We start from the raw sequence: 25,718 nt of genomic DNA on the forward strand, positions 1-25,718 counted from the left end.
TCTAGCTAGCCGCGCAGCTAGCTGAGTAGCTAGCTGCACAACACGTATTGGTCATATCTAAAGTAAGCTAGCCATCCTCTTTGTGCAGATGTCCACCATGGATTTAGGTAATCTCTTGACACACCTTGAAGCTGCCGACGAAAAGGAAATATGTGAGCTCTTGAAGCGGTATAATGAAGAGGTGAGTGACGCTTCCGTCCTTTCTGATGGCCACCAAAACAAACGGTGGTGCTAGCGTTAGCTGACTTGCTGGAAGCGCAGCTTTGAGATGGCTAACCCTTTTATTAGCCGGCTGAGCTAAGATGATAGTATTTCTATATCATATGTAATGTTGCAATGGTAACGCATGACAGAAAACATGTTTAACGTACCAGGACATTCTTACGTCGTTTTGATGTTTCTGTTTCTGCTTCCTGCTCAAAAATCACTTACAGTACATAGACTTAGTAGATGAAAGTAACAATCACCAAAGGTTAACGTGGGATATCGATGAGCGAGTTCCTTTCCAAAGAGCATCAGGTTTGTTGTTTTCTGTCGTCTTATCACATCTCATCTGTTTCAGAATCGTCATACCTTCGCCTTTAATCAGGAGGAAGAAACTCTACGGAGTGTAAGTGTTTATCTATGCGCTCGTTTATTAAACTGTCAGTGTGGCCCGGCTACGCTGTAATCCGTGTCGTTTTCTGTATGTTTTGTTTCAGAAGATGTGTCGGAGTGTGTTGGCGGTACTTGGGAGTCAGGTGCAGCCCGTCTGTAAGAAGGCGTGTTTGGAGACACTCCGCATCCTGTCCAGAGACAAACGCGTCCTCGCACCTGTAGCCACGAGGGAGGGCATAATGATCCTGGGAGGGATGGCAAAGCTAAAGGTGTGCACTGAGGAGGACGTCGGTGAGGAGGAAGATGTTCTGTTGGTGGAGGCAGAGCGAATGGTGGTCGTGGAGGCCCTGAAGTGCCTGTGCAACGTGGTGTACAACAGTCCGTCCGCCCAGCAGGCTTGTGTAGATGTCCAGCTGGCTCGCGGCCTCTGTGCTAGCCTGCGTGCTAGCCTGCGTGCTAGCCTGCGTGCCAGCCACGCATGGCACCATGACGTAGGCCTGTTCTCACTGCGCCTGCTCTTCCTGCTGTCTGCCCTGAGACCCGATGTGAGGGGGATTTTGAGGAAAGAGCACGACGGGGTGAGACTCCTGTCAGAGGTGCTGGAGCGCATTCTGGAAGTGAAATGGGTCGGGCCCTATGAAGCTGCCTGCCCGGATCCGAAGGCCTCACCTGTGCCTGCAGAGAACAATGAGCGAGCAATGGAAGCGCTCAAAGCCCTGTTCAACCTCACACTGTCCTATAATGGTGATGAGGTGAGTACGTTGTACTACGAGTCTGTTAGAAACTGCAGCAGAAGTATATTCTATCTTAGTGTTCCTGGATATCTTATAACATTTGTAGTTTCAGCTGATTTCAGGAAATTGCAATATACTTTGTGATCTTATCTAAATGTTTTTTCGACACATTTAATACAGTTTGGACAGACGGGATGCGCCCGACTCCCAGAAACCCGAGTTTGAGTTCATCCCTGCCCTCTTTGATGCTGCAGAAATTCACGTTGCCCTTTCCGCTACATACTTTGAAACTAGACTTAAAGATGTGAACTTTCTCTTCATCCTCCTGTTTTCTGCTTTAGCCGTTTGATATTTTAAGGCAGATATGTATATGACTAGGCCTTTCTTTCCTGTCCTTTTGCTTTACAACAGAAAAGCAACCACCTCCTTTAATCCATGTGTTGCGTGCCCTTTATTCGATAGGAGGACGACCACCAGTTCCGACTCATAGCTGCCACCCTTCGGCATCTTCTGATGCTGAAAACTGAGACGGAGGAGAAAACGGACGAAGTACACAGGTGAGAAGTGACTGACTTGCGTCGACGCCTTCCAGTCTTATTTGCATGTCGGCATTCGTTGAGCAGGAAACTGCTGTGACGGACATCGCGGTTCAAGGGCAGAATGTCGTGGGAAAATCACGTCTCTTGTTGCCCCGCCTGGTGTTTCATCCTCTTAATGTCCTCAGCTATGATAATGCTGCAGGAGTATTTTCTACTCGTGGTACTTTAATAGAGGGATACAAGGAATTTGGGCATTTGGTTTCCTGTGCTTATGCCCACAGGGGCAAAGCCACACCTGTATTAATTAGCATTTTAAGCCACACAGTACGATCAGGTGGGTATACAGGCATCCTGTAATGTATGATCCCAGTGGTGTTTTAGGAATACACAATCATATATAAAATGAGCATACAATATTGGATCTGTAACATCTTCTGAAGTTTTCAACTATCTTTCTCACGTTTTCGCTCTTCAGCGCTTCGTACCCTTAGTTTGGTCTAAACTATTAACATCTGTTGATTCATTGTTTTGCGATTTCTTTTCTTTCCTTTGGTCTCCAGTCATGCTGTGAACCTGCTGAATAACCTGCCTGTGTCTTGCCTGGACGTCTTAATTGATGTGCCTGTTCAGGGAGGGCAAGAAAAATATGACGGGAAAAACATGGACGTAATCCAGGCACTGCTCGACTTTATGGAGAAAAGGATCAACAAGGTAAAGTTCTTCCTCTGCTGACAAGTCAGAAACCGTTTGACTCCGGCTGTAATTGATCTTCACAAAAACATGAAGCTCTCAGGCGGGCTTCTCTTGCGTATTAGTCATGCTGAAACGGTACATTGTGGAGCCCCTCTTATAGCCCACAAATGCGCCGCTGGTTCAAGTTCCCCCCCCCCCTGTTCTTGCTTGTGAAGTGTCTGTGGTTCGTGTCACTCCAAGCAGGGCTCCAACTACAAAGAGGGTCTGACTCCGGTGCTCAGCCTTTTGACTGAAGGATCCAGGCGTCACAGGGAGATCCGGAGATACATCAAAATTCAGGTGCGGCAGCTTCCTGATCAAAATAATCTCCTTTGAGTTTGGGTGTGTGACGAACGATCTCTTCCCCTCCAGGTGCTTCCCCCACGGAAAGACGTGAAGATCAGGCCAGAGATCGGCACCACCATCAAAAACAAGCTGGTTCGCCTCATGACGCATGTTGACTTGGGCGTAAAGCAGGCCGCTGCAGAATTTCTCTTTGTCCTCTGCAAAGAAAGAGGTGATCTTCCAGAGCGCTGAACTCCAGTCTGGGTTCCCGTCAGACTGAACACATGTGGCGTTAATGCATTGTTTACAGTCGACAACCTGTTGAAGTACACTGGATATGGAAACGCAGCGGGACTCCTGGTGTATCGAGGACTTCAAGAAGGAGGAAGAGGAGACACGCAGTACTCCGATGACGAAGACTCGGACACAGAAGAATATAAATGTGCAAAACCCTTGTGAGCGCTCCGCTTCAGACTGGGAATTGAGCCGTGACAGATTCATTCCAGTGTGTGTGTGTGTGTGTGTGTGTGTGTGTGTGTGTTTGTATGAAGCCGTTCACAGTTCGGTTCTCTTCCAGCATTAACCCCATTACTGGACACGTGGAGGAGCAGCTGCCGAATCCCATGGAGGAGATGACCGAAGAGCAAAAGGAGTACGAAGCCCAGAAACTCATTAATATGTTGGACAAGTTATCAAGGTAAATATATTAAAGGTGAACGGACTCAGACCTTCTGGTTTAATATGAATATGTGGTGGGAAGAAATGAATAATTAAATGTAGCTTGTAGGTCGGGCATTGTGAAAAATTCAATGGCAGGATTGGAATAAGATGTTTTCAGACTTTCTGCGAACTCAAACGAGACGGGAGATGCCACAGAATGTTTGAGTGACTCTCCGATGGTTCATAATGGTGCGTTCATAATGATGCGTTCATAATGATGCGTTCATAATGATGCGCTGACCTTTCCTTAGTGAGCAGAGGCCTGCGTTAGTCAAGCCTTCCCCCGGCCAACCAGGTTATCAAAGCAAGAATCTCTTCAGCTTCAATTAGGCCTGGACTTCCAGGCAGCATTCAGCCGGATCGAGGGAAGGCAGCACAATCACAACCCTCGCACTGTTAATGATCACCTAATTGGCGGACGCGGCTGCCTTGTTGGCTTTGGCTCCTCCTTTGTGTGGCTTTCAGGTTTTTAATAATTCGATGAGTCCTGACTTTATTATTCCAGTTCTGAAGCGTCTCATTGGTAAGACGGAGACGGAGGCGGAGGAAGACGTGGACAAAGAGGAGGAGAAGGAGGAGAGACTGTTGGAAATGTGCAGATATAGGACGGCTAACCTAAAACGAGAGCGTTGAGCCATAATGAGGCGCGTGCGCCCAGAGGAGGAAGACTCCTTTGTGGCTACGCCCTCTCTTCTCCTCCTTGGTGAAGGAGATATGAGGACATTGGAGAGGTTCTTTCTCCGTACCGGCTCTAAGGAGATCAGTCAGAGCCCCTGCAGGAATGTACTCGCTCAACCGGTCCTTCAATTAGCACATGTTTAGCATCCCCGCCCGCTAACGCCTGTGAAATCTTCCACCAGTCGTCTGCTGCTGCTGGGGAGGGACGGCACTTTGTCTTACTGTGATTGGCAGAGATGCTTCGTCCCGTTTATCCCATGGTGCCTCTCTGCAGGTGTAGCATACTTTGAGATTTGACCACATCACAGGTCTCTCCCGTCTCTATTTAGAGAAACTGTCCGTTAGACTCTAAACGCAAACTAATTTCACGGCCGTTTGGGGTCTCCTTCCAATGAATGCAGATTGTTCTCTTTGCATTTTGGGTGATTCTCTGATGAATCATCTTGGAGGGCGTGGTGAGCCGGTGCAGGTATAATTGGATTAGGATGAAGGGGATGCTGTGGTTTTGAGGAGATTAGCGTGGGTGCTGATCCTGTAATTAAACTGCCGCAGAGGGGGAGAGGATGGCTGGACGGGTTAGTGTCCATGGGGGGGGGGTTGTTGAGTGGGGGTCCTTGAGCTCTGGATGGAAGAGGAACGATGTAAACGTGAAAGCCCTCTAAAGGCTCTCGGCCTGAATCGGGTATTGTCCAAAAGAAGGTTTACCGTCCAAATGTACGTGTGGTCGGAGCGATTTCCTGTCCGGCCCAGTTCCACCTAACGATCGGAAATCTGTTTCTCTTGTGTTCACAGGCAGAATGTGATCCGGCCAATGGGGGTAAGGCCAGATGGGACGTTAGCTCCGCTGGAGGAAACTCTCTGTGACGCCCCGGCGGACAACTCTGAATCAGACTCTGACTAAAGCGCCCCCCCCCCCCCCACACACACACATCTAAAACTAGGTCCCAATTTAAGGGTTGGATCCTCTGAAGGATGGGGCCCACGACGGGGAACCCTGCAGAGGTAGAAGAAACGAGACAAATTACTCTTCAAACATCCGTGGATTTACGGAGATCAGCACAATGTGTGTTTCTGACGGGTCCGTCCAAACGAACGTGGAATTCGGGCTCGCATTCTCAGGAAGGCGCGTTAAAGGGGTCAAAATCGTGGCAGCCGGGACGGGTTTAGATGCTAGAATTAACTTCACCAGTTTAATGTTCCACATAGAAATAAAGCATCACATTAAAGGTGAAACTTCTGTTTCTGGATTTATAGATGATTGTATGCTTAAGTCTGGGTTGCTGACCCCGGACTGAAGAACACGAGGTTTCTCACAAGTTTAAGAATAAGACGAGTAAAAACTGACTTCCCTGATCTAACTGGTGAACATAAATATCAACACTGAACCCTGTGGTCATTAGATATATATATATATATAACAATATGTACTTTTATTTATTAAATAAGTCACAGAAGAAAAGTGCAAACGCACAGTTTATTTTAAACATGTCATTAGAGAATTCCTCCAAGAAGCTACCTTCCTTAGCCTCACCAATCTCCTTTCAAATTGGAAACTGTGTATTGAGAGTAATTGATCCTGAACTGGGACGCATCTCACCTTGTCACAGGAATCTACAGACCTAAATCATCATCCTCGAGTTGATTTTGCCGCTATGTTGAGAAAATATCAAGGTAATATCATTTTTCTGGGTCTTTCGTATCTCATTTAAAGAACTGCTGGTATGTTAAATGTATTTGGGTCTGAAAATCATTCCATGTGTATTTTGTTTTCCTTGTTTTTAACAGCTGTATTTCCAGATAAATCAAGTGCACATTCTATACACACACACACACACTTGAACGTGAATCAAACTCTACAGTTCATTTTGGGCTTGATTTAGATGGAGCCTGGTCTGGAAACAGTCTTGTCTGTTTTTGCCAAACCTGCATGTTTTTAGAAAAGTTGACTTGATTGAAATGCTTCTGAGTTCTGGATTATTTTATTTATCGCTGTTAAAGGGATTTGTGACTAACGTTGATCTGTGAATCACCACTACTGTCTGCACACAGGCCATCCGGACATTCCGGGGGGCACAAACCGTTGCCTTTGTGAATTGTTCTGCCACCAAACACCTTGGTAGTAATCTCATTACTACTTGCCTGCAAAGAATCCTACATCTTTATACACGCGTTACACTTTGGTTTGTTTTGTGTTCCATTCTCCATGTCTAAATACGGGAGAAAGTAATTTTCTTTTTATAATTACTGCCAGTAGCAGAAATTAAATGTTAATAAATTGGAGAATAAGAGCAGTTGTCTTTTTGTTTTTGAGCTGTACTAATAAAAGCACAAACATGAGCACTAAAAGCTGAAAAAAGCAGAGGGGGAAGGATATTTGGTTTAAAAGAAGAGACCCCCCCCCCATTCTCTGTGCCCCATATTTAAAAAGCTGTTATTGGGGAATCCTTTTCTCTTCAGAAGCTGAAATGTGTTAAAACTGTCAACTGTCGAACAAAAGCCAAGGGCTGCAATATATTTAGCTGCCCCCCCCCCCCCAGCAGCTATGCTAACACAGTCAACAGCTGTGGCAGCTTTACTGTTCAGGGAAAGCAAAGGGTAGAGAAGAATGAGTTTAAAAAAAGTGTGTGTGTTGGGGGGGGGGGGGGGGGGACAGAGGTCCTCCTCTCTAGTCAGCCTCCTCCGACTGGAGGAGATAAATGATACAGAGGCGGGATTCAATAAAGATGGAGCAGAAGGGGGGGGGGATAGGACCAGCGCCCCATCGCCCTCCGGGGGGGGGGGGGGGGGTCGCTCAAGGCTTACTATTAAACTATTAAAGCAGCGGGACGTTTGAGCTTCTCCCAAAGACGCTGCAGAGTCCAGCGGTAAATCAGCAGCCCAGTTATTAAGGGCTCACACAGACAGGCGTTGGCTGCAGGACCTCAACGTGGCCTAATCCCACTTAATCTAATCTAATCCCCTCCCAGGTCCGCTAAAGAAGCACTGGGAGGAAAAGTCCTGAACTCAAAAATGGGTAACTTCTGAAGAAGTGAGCCGGGACAACCAGCTAGATTAAGCTTGACTCAGAGGGAAAGTTCTGTACAACGGGGTTAGAGTCAAACCTGAACCCGATCCTGATCCTGATCCTGATCCTGATCCTGATCCAACCTGAAATGATTTAAAATGTTCTTTAGTAGGAGACCAAATGTCCCAATCAGATCATTTATTCAATTTTAAATACCTTTTTTTTTTATCTGATAAAGACCTAATTGTGCAACAAATAGATTTTTTTTATTCTTTAATGACAAATAAAGCCCCGTATAAATGACAAAGGGCTCAAAGGGGATTTCATGCCCCCCCAGCTTCGGACCACCAGGGCGTAACTGCTCTTCTGGCAGCAGGTGATCTAAGGAGGAGAACACACCTCGATGCTCCGTTACATCACAGCAGTCGGGAATAATCCCGACAGCAAAGCCGGAATAATTATTATTAAGAAAGGATAAGAATCTTTATTTAATCAGCAGAATGTTCCTTTCCATTTTATTTACCTCAATGTTACGTTACCAGTTTGTTTCATATTAATGTAAAACACTTTGTGTTCCCTTTTGGTTGTTGGAAAGGGCTATATATGTTTAAAAAAAAATACATTTGCGAAGGTTTTATTCAGGCAAATGGAGAATTTTATAAAACACAATGTTTAAAAATAACAAAAAATAAAAGTCTGAAAAATAATCAATATAAATATACAGTATATTGATTATTGTGAGTCAATAAAAGCCAGGTCACGTAACTAAACCTTTCCTTTAAAGTTCCTATGAAGAATGGAAAACTTTTGTGAAGATCAAAAGCAGCGTTTTACATTTTTCAGTTTGAAAACGCCTTCATTAAAGCGAGGAAGCCTCGAATATCAGATCCAAACACTCTGAGTAACAAGTCCGCTCTCTTTTTAAGGACATTTGCAACCCCAGCATTTAACCCTCCGCTACAGATGACACACACACACACACACACACACACACACACACGGTCGCCATAGAAACCTCTTGATTCCCCACCTGCTCACTAATGATGCATCACCATGTAGTCATTGTTGGGCTCTCAATAGACACAAAGCAGCGAGTCTTAATTTGTGTTCGTATAATGTTGACACAGACTGGATGGATGCTGATGGATGCTGATGGATGCTGATGGAGAGCTAATGGGCGGCTCAGGCTAACACCGGCTCTAAACCAATCAGCGAGACACAACGGAACGCAAACGTCCTCCCAAGCAGCTCTGAAGTCCTTCATCGCATTATTGATTATTGATTATTGATTATTGATTACTTGTTGGAAGTCTCAGAATACAACCAATTGCTTGTTTTGTAAGAACCAGTAATGTTTAGTGGTAAAACAAGCAATCAGCAAATGTTTAGTCTTAATAAATTATTTGAATTACTAGATCAATACCTAAATTTTAGCAGTAGTACTAGTAGGTATTTAGAAAACACTTGAAGATGTTGTTGTGGACATATTTTATCAAAGTTATGTTTAATTATGTGTAAGAAAATCCTTATTTTTGCAGAAAATATATGTACAGCGCCCTCAAGCATGAAGTTTAAAGTGCCTTATTTGAGACTGCGCTGACACCTGCTGGCGGATACGTGTAATTACAGTTTACATTAGCTGCATTAACTAGCAGGGTGGGTGCATCGCTTTTGCTCAGATGCAGACATGGAGTAGCTTCCATCCATCAGTGCTGTTTCATTTCACCGTACTGCCGGACAATTCCCCAATTTATTTTGGGCTTAATCAATTACCTCTGATTTAGGCTATTAGTTGAAACACTCGATATTTTGTGTATATGCAGACAATCTGCTTTCTACATTATCAATCCAATTGTGAATTTTACATTACAGAAATGTCAGAAAATGCGTGCTGGCTCCATTTTTACTCGTTTGGACACAGATAAAATTATATATTTGGCTTGACGGACGCAACAGACGCACCGGAGCGCCATCGCCCCCTCGTGGCCGGGCGAGTTACTACACATGCCCTTCCTCGCCCGAGTCCAGCCAGCAGCGTCGCACGGTGGCCGTGAAGAAGACGCCGCCGTCCAGGAAGGGCATTAGCCCTCTCTAAACCTGCGTGCATTAGGTTGAGAGAGGGCTAATGCCACAAATAAATCTATAAATACGGTTGTTGTTGTTTTTTGTCGTATTTATCTCCAAATAGTCCAAAGCAATGCCGGAATTTAACAACACGCAATATTTGTGTAAAAATAATAATAAAATGGACTCAATGAATGAAGCAGTCCGTTCAGACAACGATGACTCGTTTGATTTGATGAACGCTTCCCGCAGCTCGAGCGCTAATCTGCGGGGCGGGCGGGGCGTGCGTGCGGGGCGTGCGTGCGTGCGGGGGGGGGCAGGATGTATCCCTGCGTGTCTCTGAGGGTGGAGACTGAGCGCCCTCCAGCATATAGTCAGACGGGCCGCGCAGGTCGCCTCGACAGCAGCAGCTCCATGAAGGCAGGCCGGGGGAGCTGCTCGTTTAACCCGTTCGACTCGTAGGAAGTACGAGGCCCGTTCGATCTGCGAGTGTTCGATACAAATCAAGGTAAGTGCCTGATCGGGTTCGGGTTTATAGCCATTAGAACCTACGCGGAACCGTTAGCGTTAGCTGTGATTAAAGTGAGCCATGTTATCTCATCCAGCAGCTTCAAAGCGAACTCCCTCGTCTTCTGATGTTACCCTGGGGGGGGGGGGAGAAGCATTAATCGATATACGGTGCAGATGTGTGGGAGGAGTACGTGGTGGTTCGTGTGCGGATGGAGACTGTACAAATAAGCTAACAATGGAAAGACGTCAAGCAGCGGAGCGTCCACGTATGCGGGATAATTAACGACGAGCTCGGTGCGTTCGAACTAAAAACACGCAGTGAGTGACGCTGATCGATTCTCATCGCTCGTGTTTTAACTATTAGTTATCGATTAGGTCTGTCAACGCCGCTTCAAGAAGGAAGAAACGAACCGTAAAACGAAGGTTTAGTTCGGCAGCATTCTTTATAAATGTACTTTATAAAAGTACTGCGAAGTAAACGGGATATAAGGCTGGATTGCGTTGTTTATGCGTGTTTTAATTTAAGTTAATAAAACTCGAAGCTTCAACCAGCACGCAAAATGTTGGCTAAGCTAACAGTGCTAGCTTGTTTTTGCGACGTACGTAAAGGCCTTTATTGCTACATTGGTGTATTAAATGTGAACCAGAACCGGAATGAAGCGGTTCTTAATGTTAATTCATCATCGAAGTATCAGCAGCAGACATTTTCCTCAATTTAAAAGGTTTAGGGTTGAAAATATTAAAATAATAGCGAGTATCCTAGCTGACGTCATCTTAAATTGCCCTGCCTGTAGACTCCGCCCACCGCGATGGGCCTTCGCTGCTGTCGCTGTTTCTGATATGAAACGTAACCGAGATGAAAGGGTTGATTCGAATGTTTGCCATCAGATAATTATTATGATATTATTTTATTGCGTGTTTCCTGAAGTCCAGGGGTTGATAAAACTACCTCATTATTAAACTGTTTTTTTTTCTAGCCTCAAAAATATTTTGCACTTCTTCTATTCTCAACTTTCAGCTCAGACTGAAGGTCTGCCTTGTTCTAGGACCAGTAGCGTAGCCGAGGCGAGCTAATGTACGCCGTGTCCTCCCAATGCAGGTTCAGCTAAGGCTTTCTGTTAGACTGCCACGTTTAAGACTTTTGGTTTTATTCCTTTATTCTATACGTTAGTTGGAGGAACTCTTTTGTGGGCCGTACACATGCAGAATGAACCATGAAAGCAGCAGCAACCCTCGTAGCACCTGTTTTCATTTGATCATGACAAATACAGGCACAGATCGGCAGCTTCGTTAACACACGGATCTAAAGGGGGTAGGCAAAGTATTTCTACGTGTCATCTTCAACATTTGTGTTTATGATGCCGTCTGTTTGTTAGCCGGATTACGGGGGAAACTGCAGGATGGATATTGATTTTTTTAATCTATAGATGGTGTTGGTCCAACTTGGATCCTATTAAATTTTGAGAGTAATCTGAATACAAAACAAAATGCACTCTTGTGAAATATGCATTGAATTAATTCACCAAAGTGACAGTCATAAAGGGCTCCGATATGCACCATCACGAAAAATGTATTCTGGATCTCAACCAGAATGAGGTCAGGAAAACAATCACATTTTAAGTGAAAACTCCGTCTAATGTTCCTGTTGTGCTGTTCTAGAGATGAGTCGGGGAGAGCAGGTGCCTGAGGACGTCCCTCCAGCCCACGACGAAGAGCCAGCAGTAACCGGTAGGTGACTCATCCAGCGCGGATTTAAACCTCATTCAGCTGTATTCCAGCTGTACATTGTGTTCATGTTGTACCTCTCTTTTTTAAGTGTTTATTTATGTATGAATTCAATGAAGAACTATTTTATATAGATTACTGTAAGGTTTTCTGGAACATTGTCCAACGTTGTTAGAACTACATGAATGTTGTTTTTTCCTTGTTTCACGTTATAGTAAATTTGATGTAACTGTTTTAATTCAGCAAAGGTGTCTTCAGGAAATAGAGACGGGTAGTTCCGCTCTCTTCAGATGTTTTATTAACCAAAAGAGAATAATCATGATCATTTAAATAATAGTTAATTGCACTCTTATTTTGTGTCCTCTTTATTGGATAGTGACATTGAATGTTAAGATTCTGCTCTTAATGTTTTCAACCAGACAATAACAACAAAGACCACCCACCGGCACCGCCGGGCATGATCCGCTGGTTGGCCGGGGGGTTGTACGGCGCCACCAAGGGGGCTGTTGGCGCAACAGTGGGTGGTGTGACCTGGCTCGGAGGAAAGAGCGTGGACCTTACCAAGAGCGCCGTCAGCACTGTGGCTGCTGTGCCCGGGGTGGGAGTGGGGCTGGTGAAAGGAGGGGTGTGTGCCGTCGCCGGGGGGGTGACTGCCGTCGGTTCCGCAGTGGCCAGCAAAGTTCCCATAGGGGGGTCCAAGAAGAAGGACAAGTCTGACTGACGTGGCGATGGAAAGCGTGTCCCGGGGGTCATTCCTCACACCGTGCTGGGAGAAGAGCGACGGAGCACTCGGGTTAGCGTCCACGGTTTGGTGAGGGGCTGGCTATCGGTTTTTATTTCCCTTTAGGATTGTGTTTAGTTTCTTTGATCGTTGGGGAATCCACATTCCACACGAGAACGCAGCGAGGACGCGCTAACAAAGACTCTGATGCTCGGTTGTTCAAGGAAGACGCACCAAACTATCATAACCTGTGCCTGAATGCTGATCGAATCAAATGTCCACGGTTCATTTTTGGTAACCTTCAGCTCCTACAAACTGAGAACATCACCTGCAGGACAATCATTGATCAGCTTTTGTTTTATCCAATAAAGAGCAACTGGAAGCATTTCACTGTCGAATAGGGTCAGAAAATGTATTTGTTTAAATGGCTCATTTCAGGATGTGTAAAACAGACGGATCTCTGATGTCATTGGAAATGTACATTTGACGTGTTGGCTGTGGATGTTTCACTGGTGAATTTTTGTGTTACTTTCACTTCTCCTGGGAGCTCACGTTGGTTATATTCCGGCTTTTTAGAGAGTAATACATTTATACAGAATGTGATTTAATGCAATAAATGCTGTGTTAATATAAAAGTCATACTATTTTGATTTCATTTACATTACGCGTAGGCTAAATATCTATTTTTATAGTTATTAAGACATGTTGGTTGGCATCACTCTGAATCAAATGTATTGATATGGCTGTAAAAATGAGAGCTGCTTTGGACACGGGGGTGTCGTAACATCACTTTGTCCTGCGTGACCAAAGTGACGGGTTAGCTTCCGGCTCATGCTCTATTCTTAGGGTTGCTGTGTTTATTGTAGGAATGTGACGGCTGAATTTCTTGACATTACATCCTTTTTTTGTTTTATTTTTATGTAAATCAACATGTAACTGAAGATACAAGGCTTGTGTGATGCAGAATGCTTTCAAGGCTTTTGTCTTATCAGTGTTGCTGAATCTGGAGGTTTTCTGAGCAGCGAGAGTTTACTGAGACGCGGCAATATTGTATTCAGAGTTTAAATAAAACCTTTCTGGCATCAAGTCAACAATGCTACTGTCTATTTATGCTTTATATTTATGCTCTATATGTAACACACAGGTCTCTGTGTAGTGTTTAGCACACTTGACTCCCAGCCAGAAGGTCTTGGGTTCGAGCCCGAGTCGTGCAGCACACAGACTTTGTGTTTTAGGTTGATGTGGCTGCCCGCTCAGAGGGCTGTTATTATTATATTATTATTATTATGTTATATTACTCCATGAAGGGCCGCCACGGCTCAAACGGATCCTGCCGGTAATTCGGGGGTTGCGTTCCCTTTAAGGAGCTCAGAGCTGTCGTGCCTACATGTCCCACAATTCTTAGAGACGCAATCCTGTGGTAAATACTGTCGCGTGAACAGGCAGCAGCGGCCGGTGTTTAGGGAGATGACTGGATCGGAGCCGGTGAAGGAGAACGTGACGTTGTTTTTAGCGGCGGACATGTCGCTGTCTTCCTCCCAGGGCTCAGACTCGAGGAGCCGCAGGAGGCGGCCGGAGGAGCCGGAGGAGCCGGAGGAGCCGGAGCGCCCCCCCGGTGAGCAGACCCGTCCTTACCGAGTGTTCATTTGTGCATCATATCCTATCCTATCATATCTGGGTGCGCCACACATTCTATAATTAATTTTTATTTATGAATCTAATGTAGATATTTAAAATCCTTTCTGTCGGCGCACGGTGACAAACAGCGGTTTCATGTGGTTTCCCATATTTGACAAATGTTTTCTTTAAATGTTTGTTTTAAATTCACCCTGAACTCCATCATAAATCTGAGCCTGACATCACGTGACCTCACGCCAACATTCACCAGACCTCCAAACAGGAATGTTTCTAGGTTCTGAGATCATTGAGGGTTAGTCTCACACGTGAGTAAAAGCCTTGATAAATGGGGATTCCTTTGTTAATGTACGCAACAACATTCAGATGAGAGAAATGGAGAAACAAGAACCTCTGAAGCGATGCCACGGCCGAAGCAGCACAACCGGATCGACCTCGTCGAGCAAGTCGAGCAGCTCAGAGCTGGGATCCACGGATCCTCCTGCTGCACCTCAATGAGTTCCAACCCAACGCTCTCCACTCTGCCACGCCTTGAGCTGGTCTCGAACCCAAGTCCTTATGGACTACTGTCACCCCAAGTATAAGTAAGGAGGTTTTTTGATGTATTTTTTATTTTGTTGCCTCTCATTTAGATGCGAGTCACGCTCGGGGGGGTGGCGGGTTGGACCCCCGGAGCAAGCGGACCCGCGGAGCGGCGAACAAAGTGGAGGCTAACAAACTGGTCAACAACTACAGGGTGGGGAGGCCGAAAGACGTGGCTCCTCAAGTCCAAAGAAACGGGTTCATTGTTCAAACCGAATGTCTGTCTGTCTGTGCCAGTTTGGTTTCAGGAAGTGGAAGAGCCACGTTACCGAGCGACCGTTTGAAGAGAGGTCAGAGGTCGTGAAAGAGCTCTACTCTGAACTGACTGTCATTAAACCTCATTCAGGTACGGCTTAGAGTTCTGGGCTTCATTAATTTGTGGACGTGGCCTTAAGTAAAACCAGACGCTGCAACTCGACAAAATACTGTAAGAAACGAGAGAAGATAAAATAATGCAGAGTGTAAGCAAGTAAACAAGCCCCTATTTTTAAAATATATATTTTCAAAAATATGTGTAATAAACTTGAGTGTTCTTTAATTATTATTGAGAAATGTTGGCTAAAACTATAAACGAAATGAGATCCATGAAGGACGTGCGTGGACACGTCTGTCTTTTTGATGTCAGGTCGTCTCATCACTTGTGGAAATGTCGCGTACGTGCTTCTCTTCGGCTGGTGGCTCTCTCTGGCCTACTTCCTGGTCGGCCTGCTCATGTTCATCACCATCGCTGGAATCCCTTACGGTGGGTGAGCCGATCGCTGCAGCTCGGTGAGTCTTTGTTATTGATCCGACGTCCGTATAATGTCTCTCATTCTTCAGGCAAACTTTGCTGGAAGCTGTCCTGCTACTTCCTGTGGCCGTTCGGCAAGTCCGTCCATCAGGTATGTTTTGGGTTCAGTTGATGTTTGGAGTTTTATTTGCGGTTGTGTTTGTTGAAACGGATTCCATGAGTGTGTAAAAAGTTTTTTCTGGAACAAAAATATAATTATGGAAAATCATGTTGGTTTTTTGTGCTGATGATAAAAGTTAGGAGTGAGTTTCCAGTGACTTAATTCAGTCTCAGGTGGATCTATTTAAAGTCACATCATCAACATCAAAGTTAGTGTTTATTTATAGAACGTTAAATAGGATATATTTGGCTTTTGGCTTGTAGTGCAGATAAAACGGGGAAATATAATCGGAAAAGGAAAACTGTAATTGTATATTTTTCTTTACTGTTTCCAGGTATTTTATGCACTACACGGTTAATTGTTTGACGGATAACAGGCAGATCAATAAATAGTGGTCATGCTAATTAACAGTGAAACAGGAAGTAGAAAGCATGTTCTCCTCTGCTTGTGTTTCTGCAGATTGGAAATACGTTGAGGAGATGCTGCGAGCTCGCACCAGACTGCGAGTGCAACTCTGAGGACGATACCTCACCAGTGCTGCTTCCGTCACACGCAGAGGTTCAACTCCCAGAATTCCTAGGACAACCTCGACGCACGCCTTACTGGGTAAGGTTGTACGCGTAAGAATCGCACAGAGACGAGACACGATCATCGTTTGTATTTGACTCTTTATTTCCTGCTTCGTGGACGGACATTCTTTCCGTTTCGTTCTGCAGCGCCGTTTCTCCACGTTCGCGTGGCTCCTGCTGGGATACCCCCCGCTGGTCGTCGTTCACTCCTTGGCCTGCTTCTTCTCGTGGATTCTGGTTTTCACCATCCCCGTTTCCAAGATGAATGCACGGACACTTGGCGTGATTCTTCTCTTGCCTCCTGAGGATGTCTCCGTCTCCACCTGCTCCCAGAGGAAGGTAAGGGGCGTGCTATTTGTGATGGGGTGGCTCTGGGGAGATACCGCAGCGCTGCTGTTGTGTTTTCGTCGCTGCAGCGTCAGGCCTCTGAGACCAGGGCGCTGCTGTGCTGCTACCGCGCCGTAAACTGCTACTACTACAAATTCACGGTGGACGGGATCAGCGTGTTTGCTGTCAGTATCCTTTATCAGCACCTGCGAGTGTTAATGTAACATACAAAGTTTTATTCTTTGACCCCCACCTCAGATCTCCTTCCTCTCGTCATACTTGCCATAATACTTGGATACATTGACAAAGAGAATCAATACACCAGCTCTAATGCCAAGTTTGCCATCGCAATTGGATCCATCATACCTGTGTCTTACTATATCGGAATGGGCATCGCCAGGTGAGCGTCGTTTCCCTACGTCTGCTGCCCAAACGCGCTGCGAGATGCGGTTCTGATGTAAACGGATCGAATTGTCACTGCAGTGTCTCAGCCCAGAGTAACTTCGCTGTGGGTGCGGTGGTGAACGCCACCTTCGGCTCCATCACAGAGTTGACCTTTTACATCATAGCCCTGATCAAAGGACACCAGACGTCCAACGCGTGTCTGCAGGAGGTCGTTAAAGCGACGCTGACCGGCACTCTGCTCGGATGCATCCTCTTCATCCCTGTGAGACAAACTTTTGAACGCAGACATTCAATCAGCCTCTGAAATGAGAGGCTGATTCAAACAACCTCATTTCAGTCTTTAGACTCATTAACGAAAATAATAATAATCTATCCATAACCTTGTGATGGAGACAAAAGTTCTGTTTCTAAGTACAGAAATTAGGGCCAGGGAGGCAGATACAAAGCAGACGCGTGTCCCAACTGGGCCAAACAGATTTGTGCTTTAAAGTGTCGTGTGGATGAAGCTCCTTGTGTTGTTGTTGTTTTCTCTCAGGGCATCTGTATGATCATCGGCGGTTTGAAACACAGTGAACAAACCTTCAACAGTCGCTCTGCAGGCGTTAGCTCTGCGCTGCTCTTTATCTCTGTCGGAGGCAAGTAAACGAATAAATACAGACGCAGTGTGTGAGACGGTGGTTACAATGGAAACGATACATAGCTGTTGTTAGAAACAGGAGTTTATCTTTCCTACGTTGGATTCAGGTCAGATTGGAATCTTTTGTGATGAGTTTTTTCTTCAGTACTTTTATTGAGACCGCTCTGTCCCCTGGACAATTGCAGGTGTATTTGCCCCGACTCTGTTCTCCAAGGTTTATGGAAACCTGGTGTGTGATGGCTGCAGCAAATCCACCGGGGCAGACGACACGAACAACAGCAGCGGGCGGTTCGTGTGCCACAACTGTCACTACGACCTGGTGAGTGTCCTCGGTGAGGAGGAAGCCCCAATCGCATCCCAGACGGCCATGACAGCCACCACGAAGACAACAGATCACTTTCTCTGTTTGTTTGATGTGATTGTCTTTTCTGTTTTTACAACAGAGCAACGGTACATTGTTCCACAACCATGTCGAGTAAGGACTTCTTTGATATTCGCATTTATATAATGACTTCACAACAACCTTGGTGCTAGAACTAATCGGATTGTTGTCATTTTCTATGCTGTCTTCTTGTCAGGCCTCTGGTCTACACGGTATCTGCCCTCTTGCCCCTTGCCTACGTTATCGGCCTGGCGTTCACCCTGAAGACGCACACCCACATTTATGACGTTGATGAAGGCGAAGGCGAGAGTAGGACTCTTCCTCTCATTAATCACATTTCATCTTCACCTTGCATCACGAGCCTTCAGAGAATGTCCGCCATGGTGTCTTTTTCTGGGCAGTGACGGGACACCATGGGGTGGCGGTCCACTGGTCGAGGTGGAGGTCTGTGCTCATCCTCGTCATGGCGACCGCGCTCTTGTCTGCTTGTGCCGATCTCGTCACTGAAAACATCCAGCCCATACTAAGCCAGCCCAACGTGTCTCAGGTCAGACTGCGCATGCGCACAACGTTTCTATTTGGTGGTTCCTCGATCTGTGTACTCACCTGTGTTTTCTTTTTCTCTCTCCAGTACTTCATCGGGGTGACAATTCTTGCCATGGCGTCTGAGATCCCAGAAATTGTTAACGGTATCCAGTTTGCACTCCAAAACAACATCAGCCTGAGGTAAACCCACTCTTCATTTAAAAGGTGATTTTTTTAATTGACCTCATTGATTTCTCTCTTTTCTTTTCTTTAGCTTGGAGGTGGGAATCTGTATTGCTGTTCAGGTCTGCATGCTGCAGATTCCAATTCTGGTTTTATTCAATGCCTTCTACGTAAGACACCTTCACTTCATCATGGATTATTGATTGATTGTTATTCAGAGCAGATGTTCTGATCAAACACTGTGTCCCGGCTAGGACGTGGGATTCGTGCTGCTCTTCAGTGACCTGCACCTGTGGGCCAGTATCTTCAGTGTGATTCTTGTCAACTACATCTTCATGGACGGAAAGTCCGATTATTTTCAGGGTGAGTTCACTGGATTTTGAGAGTTATTCAATAAAGAACATCTCGTCTGTGAAAATGTGCATCGAACTGAAAGGACTCGCGTTCAACGATCTGCTGAGAAAACTCAGGCGTCAGAATCGCTTTCTGTTTCTGACTTAACAATATGATCACAGTTCACATTCATCATCATTGTGATCATTAAGTAATTTAGTCATGAACTCTGATGCGTGTCTGAGAGCAGCACATCCACCTGCTGTGTTGTCACATCACTGGGATGCATTCTGATTATGACTACTGTGTCGTTATTATTGATACATCGGATAGATTATCAAATTAAAGTGTGAGGGAAATCTCTTGATGTCATCAGGGACGTTCGGATCTTAGTCTCGTCTTGTTTCTGTTCTCAGGCACGACTCTGGTGGTCGTCTACCTCATCCTACTCGCTCTGTATTACTTTGCACCGTCTCCAGCGGGCTGCTGATCGTAGGAAGGACGTTTAAAGAGGAATGATCTCCATTATTGGAAATCCCTTCTGATGTGATTCTAACTTGATGCTCGTGAAACCTGGTTGGGGTCTTTGTAATGCATTTCTCTATTTTAGTCTCATTTATTATCCTTTCTACTCTAAAATGTGCACATTGTGAGTTAAAATACTTAGATTAGATTCTTACGGTGTTTTTAAGGGTGACGAAGGAAAATTGGCATTTTCAGAATACAGATGGACTCTGTAATAACGAGTATTTAAAAAGATGCTGTTTTACTTGTGGTATTATTTTAATACACTTTGTATACTATTGAAGTACTGTAGTTAATGTCTGTCACTTCACAACAGCTAAACAGAAAGCTGGCACTGCTTTCGGTGCTTCACAAGAACAATCCGACAACGTTCTGAAAAACTGGCTGCATTTATTGTTTTCACGGACAATAATTACAAAACATATGTACATTACAGCCACACCTGGGGAGCAGGTGTTTAAGATGACATGCACACCGTATTGCCGTGCAAAGGAGCTTAATTTAACATCCAAAACTGATGCAAACCACCTCTGGTTACCAATTCCAAGCATAGACTGAAGCAGACTTACGTAACATTAAGACATAAAGAAGCCCAAATCATACGTCTGGTTTTTAGCGTGAACTGGGTATTACTGCAATACAGTAAGATTTGTGAATTAATAATAGTTATATGAAGGTTGTAAAAGCCAGTGACACAGAACTGTAGTACTTAAGCTTTAGTCATCTCAGCACATGTAAATCTGGTGTCGAGAAAAGACGGGATATTTTGGCAAATGTTTTCACAGTATTCAAAATCCTGAGTGTGCCTTACATATTCTACCTTGTTAAATTAACAAAGTACTATGCCACTCATTTTTCAAAAGGACCCCAATACTACTATGTTTTTTAAAAAAAACAAGAACAAAGTTTAAAAAATGTAAAAGTTTGTTACAATAAAATTAACTTGGAGTTTCAGCATGGGGGGGAGAAAATAATTTAATTTAATTTAAGGTTTCATAAAACACAAAGGAAACCGAGTAAAATAAATAGGCAAACGTTGACTATGTGGATTTAACCAAAGCAATATTTCGGTTATTATATCTCCTAGTTAATTTGTTGCCAAGAAAGGCTTTTACAATAAAAGGTTCGTGGACACTCCTGAGCAAATCACACGTTGAACAAAGAGAAAAATGAACTGACAGAGACTTTTTTACTGAAATATAAAAACCAATGAATATTATTTAAAAGATTCAAAAGGCACCAAATGAATAAAAATGTTTGGGAATCTCCGTTGAGCTACAGGTGTTGATGTTCATTTTTCCAAAAAGTGGAAGAATACTCAAAGAGGCACAAGAAGATTCACAGTGTCTTAATCTTAAAGATCGAATAACGAGGCTTATGTGACGAGAACAACTTTCAGTTTGAGCGCCTCCAAATCAGCCGTCGGAACGTCTTTGAGGCTAAAGAAATGATTCCTAAATTGACCTAATAAAACAGTTCAGCGGTATCACAGTTGTATTACCATGCTTTGTCAACATTGTACCACTTTTTTGGAAAATATGGCTGAATTACACGAGCAAAGCACAAATGTTAGTGTTTATGAGCTCTGGATTTTCATCTAAATGTCACAGCGGGCAAAGCAGCAGCTGACTGGACAAGTGTATTCTAGCAATGCTAAAAAAAAAGACATTCATTTGACCTTTGGAGACATGAACTTATTCGTGCTGTCCACATTTCTGATAAGAACCTTTTTTTTTAAAGAGGCGCACTAGTTAGTGGGTCCAGAATGATGACAGGGGGGTACCGGGAAGCAGAAATCAGCATGCAGCAGTGATTCTTCTGGAAGTTTAGCGTCTAAAGGTTGCATGCAAACCCAGAAACAAGAGAGATCCACGTATTTCACCGCACCAAGCACAGCATACACGTCAGATTATAACTTTGACTTTTCCTATTCTAAGGACGATGAGCTGGTTCAGCAGTGAGTTTATAGCCAGCGCTGTTGCATCATGTATTACTTCCTTCGCTCCACGAATCTTTCTATTTGAGCCGCTGAACAAGTGTGTGCGTCAGTCCCAGGCTGAGCAGCTGAAGGGTGGACAGCTGGGCGATGTGAGGGAAGGTTTTCAGCAGCTTCTCCCAGGTCAGTTCCAGCAGGCTCGGCACCACCAACCACACCTTGTACAAAGAGCCAGTCCTGCCATTCCCAGACATGTTGACGACGCCGCCGTGGACATACATGCAGCCAGCCTAGAGGAGAGGAGCGAATAACCACATTTAGAAAATGTCAGCATTTTACAGAAGATTTCAGTTTTGCTGCGTTTCTCTCTATCACAAAGTAAATCTTGTTTTTTGATAGGACAAAACTGACATCACATTTGTATCTAACTCCACATATAATTCTTTTGACAATCCTTAGAGTAGAGGAATCTGTCGACCAAATTATATGAAGGCTATTTAACTCACTGGAGTCACTGCAGCACAATGAAAGTAGGCTGGTTCTGGCATGACGGTCGGCAGCCTGGTCCATTGAAAAGTCTGCAGACTGATCTTCCACAGGTCAGACAGGATCAGCTCTCCGTTATATCCGCCACATATAAACACCTCTGGAGGGAGAGACACTAATCTGTGGACGCCCCATTAACTACCACATTACATCAGCATTAACTCTTTATGCCCCACTTTGGCAGAGGCAGACAATAACGGTTCAGACGTGTGTGGAATACGCTTTACCATCTTTGACCTGCACACAGCTGTGACACCGGCGGGAGGCGGGATATCCTGACAGGGTGACAAGATTAATTAAATGTGTGGTCTTCCACTCCTTCGTTCAGAAATGTTCAAATAAAAAGCTAAATATTGATCACAAACCAAATTTTTCATGAGGTTTGGTGACCATTTCCTCCCAGTAATTTGTCTCCAAGTTGTATGCATGAATCTGATAAAGACAAATAAATAAATACACAAGTTGAAAACAAGTTCATCACTTTATCAAAGCGCCGATCCTTCGTCTCACCTTATCCAGTGGATATGACGTCCAGGAAGTCCCGCCTCCTAAAATGTATATTCTCTGTCCATCATGAGCTAGTTCATGTCTGTACCTGTAAAAATATACATTTACTTTCATTCCATTTAATAAATATTATAGGGATTCACAGTCACACATGAGGTGTGTCTAAATTCAGGGTAAAATGAGACGGCCTGGCGTCAGCTCCGTCTCTTAGCAACGTTGACAGCTGGAAATGATTCACTGAAGAGTCATCTTTCAAGCTGTTGTAGCTAAAGTTATGTGGACGGGGGAGGAGTCAACGCTCTGGTGCAGTAGTGGGAATATTGAAGGTTATTGAAAGAATGTTTGCATTGCACGTTGCCTTGACGACACATTTTCTCTACAAATACAGACTTGGAAGGCTGCAGCCCCTGAACTGAGACACAGCTGACCTCTCCTCAGGAAGATCTGAGGGTGCATTGTTGGGTTTGAGGTGGGTCCATTCCCTGGTGGTCAGGTCCAGCCTGTGAAGGTCGGTACTGTAAAGATAGCCCGTTGTCCCGCCAAACACATAGAGGTAGCCATTTATGATGACCATTGCCTGGACAGAGGAGACGCTGGTTAAAGTTCACCGTTGGACGCCTCCACCCCTCGCGGGGAGGTAGACGGTTACCTGTCCATAGATCTTGTTGGGCTTCTTCCCTCTGCAGTTGAGCAGCTTCCATCTTTTATATTGAACATTACAAACATGGACGTCGTTCCCGTTGCTTTCACCAAATGGAATGCCAGTGCCTCCGAACACAAGCAAGTTGCTGCCGTGTAAAACAGCTGAGAGGAACGAATCCACAGCATTAGCGCACGTTTGATGTGAGACAGCATATTAGCATGCATCATAACACATCAGCGCCGTATTGCCATGCAGACTGTGTAGCGCAGAAATAGAGCGATAGCACCAGGTTTACGCAGAAAAAGCACCTTTTTATAACATTCATTGAAATGTTTAATTAAATTATAAATAATACAGACTTCAAATCAAGATATTGTGCATCTGTACGACTGGAAGATTTGTTTTTAAACAACATCCCCCCAAAAGTCTGCACTTTGAGCTCAAACAAACTCAAAGTGTTTGTTCTCCTACTCTTTTGTAACTTTGAACATCACTTTTTAGTCCTCCCTGTTGTCAATATAAAAGAAAACATGGACGAAGACTTACTTCTATAAAATGAAGGGCAGGTCACGCGTCCTTACCTGACATAGAAGCCAGCTCTGTGGGCATGAAGCCCTCGGTGCGGATCTGCCGCCAAGTGGCTGTGGCGAAATGAAACCGCCAAAGCTCCCTGAAGAGAGGGTAGTCTTCATTCTCCGACCCGCCTGCCTCCTCAAAGTCCGGGTTGTAGCCTCCGAACACATAGAGGTTGGCGTTGTCTGCAACACAGCGATGGCCGCTTCGGGCGGGGGGTACGCCGTGTCCTGCACGGGGAAAAGAAGCCAGCTGAACACACAACATTATAGTTAAAACAATATTAAAGAAACTCTCGTGGGGATGTTTCAGCACCTTCTCTTAGGAATCTGTTGGGGATTCGCAGGTTGGGGCAGGAAGGGGAGAAGATCCGCCGAGCCTGAAACCACCTCGCCCGTTTCTTGGTTCCTGTCATCAAAGAGAAATGACAACAGTTAATGGATGATCCATATTTTACAGGAGTTATGAGTAAGATGAGAAGGGAGCTGGGTCATTGCTAAGGCTGCAGTTAAAATGTTTAGAAGAAGTCGTGGCCATAGTAGGAGTAAGAATGGCTCTTACTTATGTAGCATTTCATTACATCCATAATGTAACGCAGTGTCCTTTCTACTGATCAAATGCGTGATCGATTCTTTATTTGGATCAAATGGCAATGCAAATAGTTCTGCAGATGCTTATTTGGGGTATTTCATCACTTGCTAAGACATAGTAGCTTCCGTAGCAACGCTGGCTAGCCTCGGCCTTTGTGTTGCAGCCCGTGATACACAATGGCAGCAATGCAAACACGTTACTGTCCCAGTATGTACAACTATTACCTAGTTATAACTATTACCTAGTTATAACTATTACCTAGTTATATACCCTAGTCAGTAGTTCCTCCTCCGGTTCGCTGCTTGTTCGTGCAGACCGGCAGGCTTTGTTTACAAACCTGTGTCCCGGATGAAAGGCCTCCATGACAGTTTCTCGAACTTAATAAGCTGACTGTAGTTTTTCTCAGGTTCGTCGGGCGACATCTCGCGAGAATTCGCGTGGATAAGATTCACACCCAGCGCTGGACAACGACCCGCTTCAATCTGACCAACCGCGGGCGGGTGAGACTGCGAGGTCCGGCCATGGAACCAGAATAAGAACGACGCTCCTGACCGTCCTCAGCAGCCGCTGGCTGCAACGTCACGGCCAGCTGGCCTGAACGCACCAATCACACGACAGAGGACGAGGACCCGTCATGCCGCGTTCAAGAAGCATGTTAAAGTGTCGGAAAACTGAACGTTAGCTGAATGTAAGCGTCAGATAGCTAAGAGAACACACGAAAATGAAATTCGTTAAATTTACATTCTTAAAAAAATAAAACAGAAGCAGAAAATACGCAAAACTAAGTGTGGCATCAATCGAAGAGGACAAAATAATGACCCAAATGAAAAATAGATTAAAGCGAGTTTGTGAGGACTTTAAGTGACATGTCACTACTTTTACAGTGAGGACAAAGCAAATGTAAAATTTTGTAAATACAAGAATGGTAAATTACATACTAAACATTAACTTATCTGTTATTCATCAAAACTAGGTTTTTCATAAAAAAATAAAATAAAATAAGAAGTAATGACAATATAAACAGAGCATGCCAGTAAAACAAATTGAATTAGTAAATAAGTTTACCTTTGTTACTCATCACCAATGTTTTATAAATGTGCATATGCATATGCACATGCACACACACACACACACACACATATATATAATAAGATGTATGGTAATAGCATTTACTGTGGGTTTGATCGAACACTACGTACTTTGTTTGTTCTTTTTATGTTTTTTCTCTTTAGTTTACACTTTTAATACACTGTTATTTTTATTACCTCTTGGGATCATGATAATACCACTCAAGGCAGCAGCCTGTCAAAGTCCTACTTTTAAAGTAATTATTGTGCACAACTGAGATTTGCACTCCTAATCTCTTTCCACTGTGAAAAGACCCTTCAATTAATCAAGAGATGATTGTTTCAAGGGTCCACCATCTACGTTCTAAAGTTTGCTCATTTGGAATTGAGACTTCATTTTATCTGGTGTCTAAAATGTTATCAGAAATAATCTCCTCCTTGCTCAGTCAGATAAAGTGGTCGTGTTTCTCTGAGTAATTGCTCATTAGAATATTGTTTTTATTGATGCCATTATAGAATTGTACAATGAAATTACAAGATTAAAATGGAGGAT

General features: G+C 44.4%; 4 protein-coding genes across 4 annotated transcripts; 3 read left to right on the forward strand and 1 right to left on the reverse strand.

Moving 5' to 3' along the window:
• On the forward strand, window positions 1-6,567 carry ric8b (RIC8 guanine nucleotide exchange factor B). Its single transcript, XM_068739200.1, has 10 exons — window positions 1-181; window positions 563-610; window positions 702-1,349; window positions 1,794-1,888; window positions 2,431-2,581; window positions 2,807-2,902; window positions 2,975-3,119; window positions 3,198-3,342; window positions 3,465-3,584; window positions 5,078-6,567. Exons 1-10 carry the CDS (start codon window positions 89-91, stop codon window positions 5,184-5,186), a joined length of 1,650 nt encoding a protein of 549 aa, XP_068595301.1. The 5' UTR covers window positions 1-88; the 3' UTR covers window positions 5,187-6,567.
• Window positions 6,568-9,741: 3,174 nt separating this feature from the next.
• tmem263 (transmembrane protein 263) lies at window positions 9,742-13,403 on the forward strand. The gene is made up of 3 exons (XM_068739457.1): window positions 9,742-9,861; window positions 11,523-11,591; window positions 12,008-13,403. Exons 2-3 carry the CDS (start codon window positions 11,525-11,527, stop codon window positions 12,307-12,309), a joined length of 369 nt encoding a protein of 122 aa, XP_068595558.1. The 5' UTR covers window positions 9,742-9,861; window positions 11,523-11,524; the 3' UTR covers window positions 12,310-13,403.
• A 332-nt stretch (window positions 13,404-13,735) lies between these two features.
• cax2 (cation/H+ exchanger protein 2) lies at window positions 13,736-19,619 on the forward strand. Its single transcript, XM_068739233.1, has 19 exons — window positions 13,736-13,924; window positions 14,577-14,680; window positions 14,764-14,872; window positions 15,152-15,268; window positions 15,346-15,407; window positions 15,876-16,022; window positions 16,133-16,324; window positions 16,402-16,501; window positions 16,571-16,712; window positions 16,796-16,979; window positions 17,253-17,352; window positions 17,540-17,673; window positions 17,798-17,829; window positions 17,933-18,045; window positions 18,138-18,283; window positions 18,368-18,462; window positions 18,536-18,614; window positions 18,699-18,807; window positions 19,194-19,619. Exons 1-19 carry the CDS (start codon window positions 13,777-13,779, stop codon window positions 19,265-19,267), a joined length of 2,187 nt encoding a protein of 728 aa, XP_068595334.1. The 5' UTR covers window positions 13,736-13,776; the 3' UTR covers window positions 19,268-19,619.
• A 1,692-nt stretch (window positions 19,620-21,311) lies between these two features.
• On the reverse strand, window positions 21,312-24,520 carry LOC137894086 (kelch domain-containing protein 10-like). The gene is made up of 10 exons (XM_068739555.1): window positions 24,436-24,520; window positions 23,823-23,915; window positions 23,516-23,737; window positions 22,941-23,095; window positions 22,720-22,868; window positions 22,295-22,379; window positions 22,150-22,216; window positions 22,012-22,059; window positions 21,745-21,884; window positions 21,312-21,528 (listed from the first exon to the last, which is right to left on the reverse strand). Exons 1-10 carry the CDS (start codon window positions 24,518-24,520, stop codon window positions 21,319-21,321), a joined length of 1,254 nt encoding a protein of 417 aa, XP_068595656.1. The 3' UTR covers window positions 21,312-21,318.
• Between the last annotated feature and the right edge of the window lie 1,198 nt (window positions 24,521-25,718).

The sequence above is a fragment of the Brachionichthys hirsutus genome, chromosome 5, assembly GCF_040956055.1.
Source record: "Brachionichthys hirsutus isolate HB-005 chromosome 5, CSIRO-AGI_Bhir_v1, whole genome shotgun sequence".
Lineage (NCBI taxonomy): Eukaryota > Metazoa > Chordata > Actinopteri > Lophiiformes > Brachionichthyidae > Brachionichthys > Brachionichthys hirsutus.

What these genes read in the sequence shown, in the direction of transcription:
- cax2 (XM_068739233.1), top strand. Translation starts at nt 13,777, where the DNA reads ATGACTGGATCGGAGCCGGTGAAGGAGAACGTGACGTTGTTTTTAGCG. An exon ending in AACTGGTCAACAACTACAGG is followed by an intron (nt 14,681 to 14,763) that starts GTGGGGAGGCCG and finishes TGTCTGTGCCAG; the next exon opens with TTTGGTTTCAGGAAGTGGAA. An exon ending in TTTTATTCAATGCCTTCTAC is followed by an intron (nt 18,615 to 18,698) that starts GTAAGACACCTT and finishes TGTCCCGGCTAG; the next exon opens with GACGTGGGATTCGTGCTGCT.
- ric8b (XM_068739200.1), top strand. Translation starts at nt 89, where the DNA reads ATGTCCACCATGGATTTAGGTAATCTCTTGACACACCTTGAAGCTGCC. An exon ending in TGTCCTATAATGGTGATGAG is followed by an intron (nt 1,350 to 1,793) that starts GTGAGTACGTTG and finishes TTTATTCGATAG; the next exon opens with GAGGACGACCACCAGTTCCG. An exon ending in ATGTTGGACAAGTTATCAAG is followed by an intron (nt 3,585 to 5,077) that starts GTAAATATATTA and finishes TTGTGTTCACAG; the next exon opens with GCAGAATGTGATCCGGCCAA.
- LOC137894086 (XM_068739555.1), bottom strand. Translation starts at nt 24,520, where the DNA reads ATGTCGCCCGACGAACCTGAGAAAAACTACAGTCAGCTTATTAAGTTC. An exon ending in CGTCATATCCACTGGATAAG is followed by an intron (nt 22,217 to 22,294) that starts GTGAGACGAAGG and finishes TGTCTTTATCAG; the next exon opens with ATTCATGCATACAACTTGGA. An exon ending in CTGTGTGCAGGTCAAAGATG is followed by an intron (nt 21,885 to 22,011) that starts GTAAAGCGTATT and finishes CTCTCCCTCCAG; the next exon opens with AGGTGTTTATATGTGGCGGA.
- tmem263 (XM_068739457.1), top strand. Translation starts at nt 11,525, where the DNA reads ATGAGTCGGGGAGAGCAGGTGCCTGAGGACGTCCCTCCAGCCCACGAC. An exon ending in CGAAGAGCCAGCAGTAACCG is followed by an intron (nt 11,592 to 12,007) that starts GTAGGTGACTCA and finishes GTTTTCAACCAG; the next exon opens with ACAATAACAACAAAGACCAC.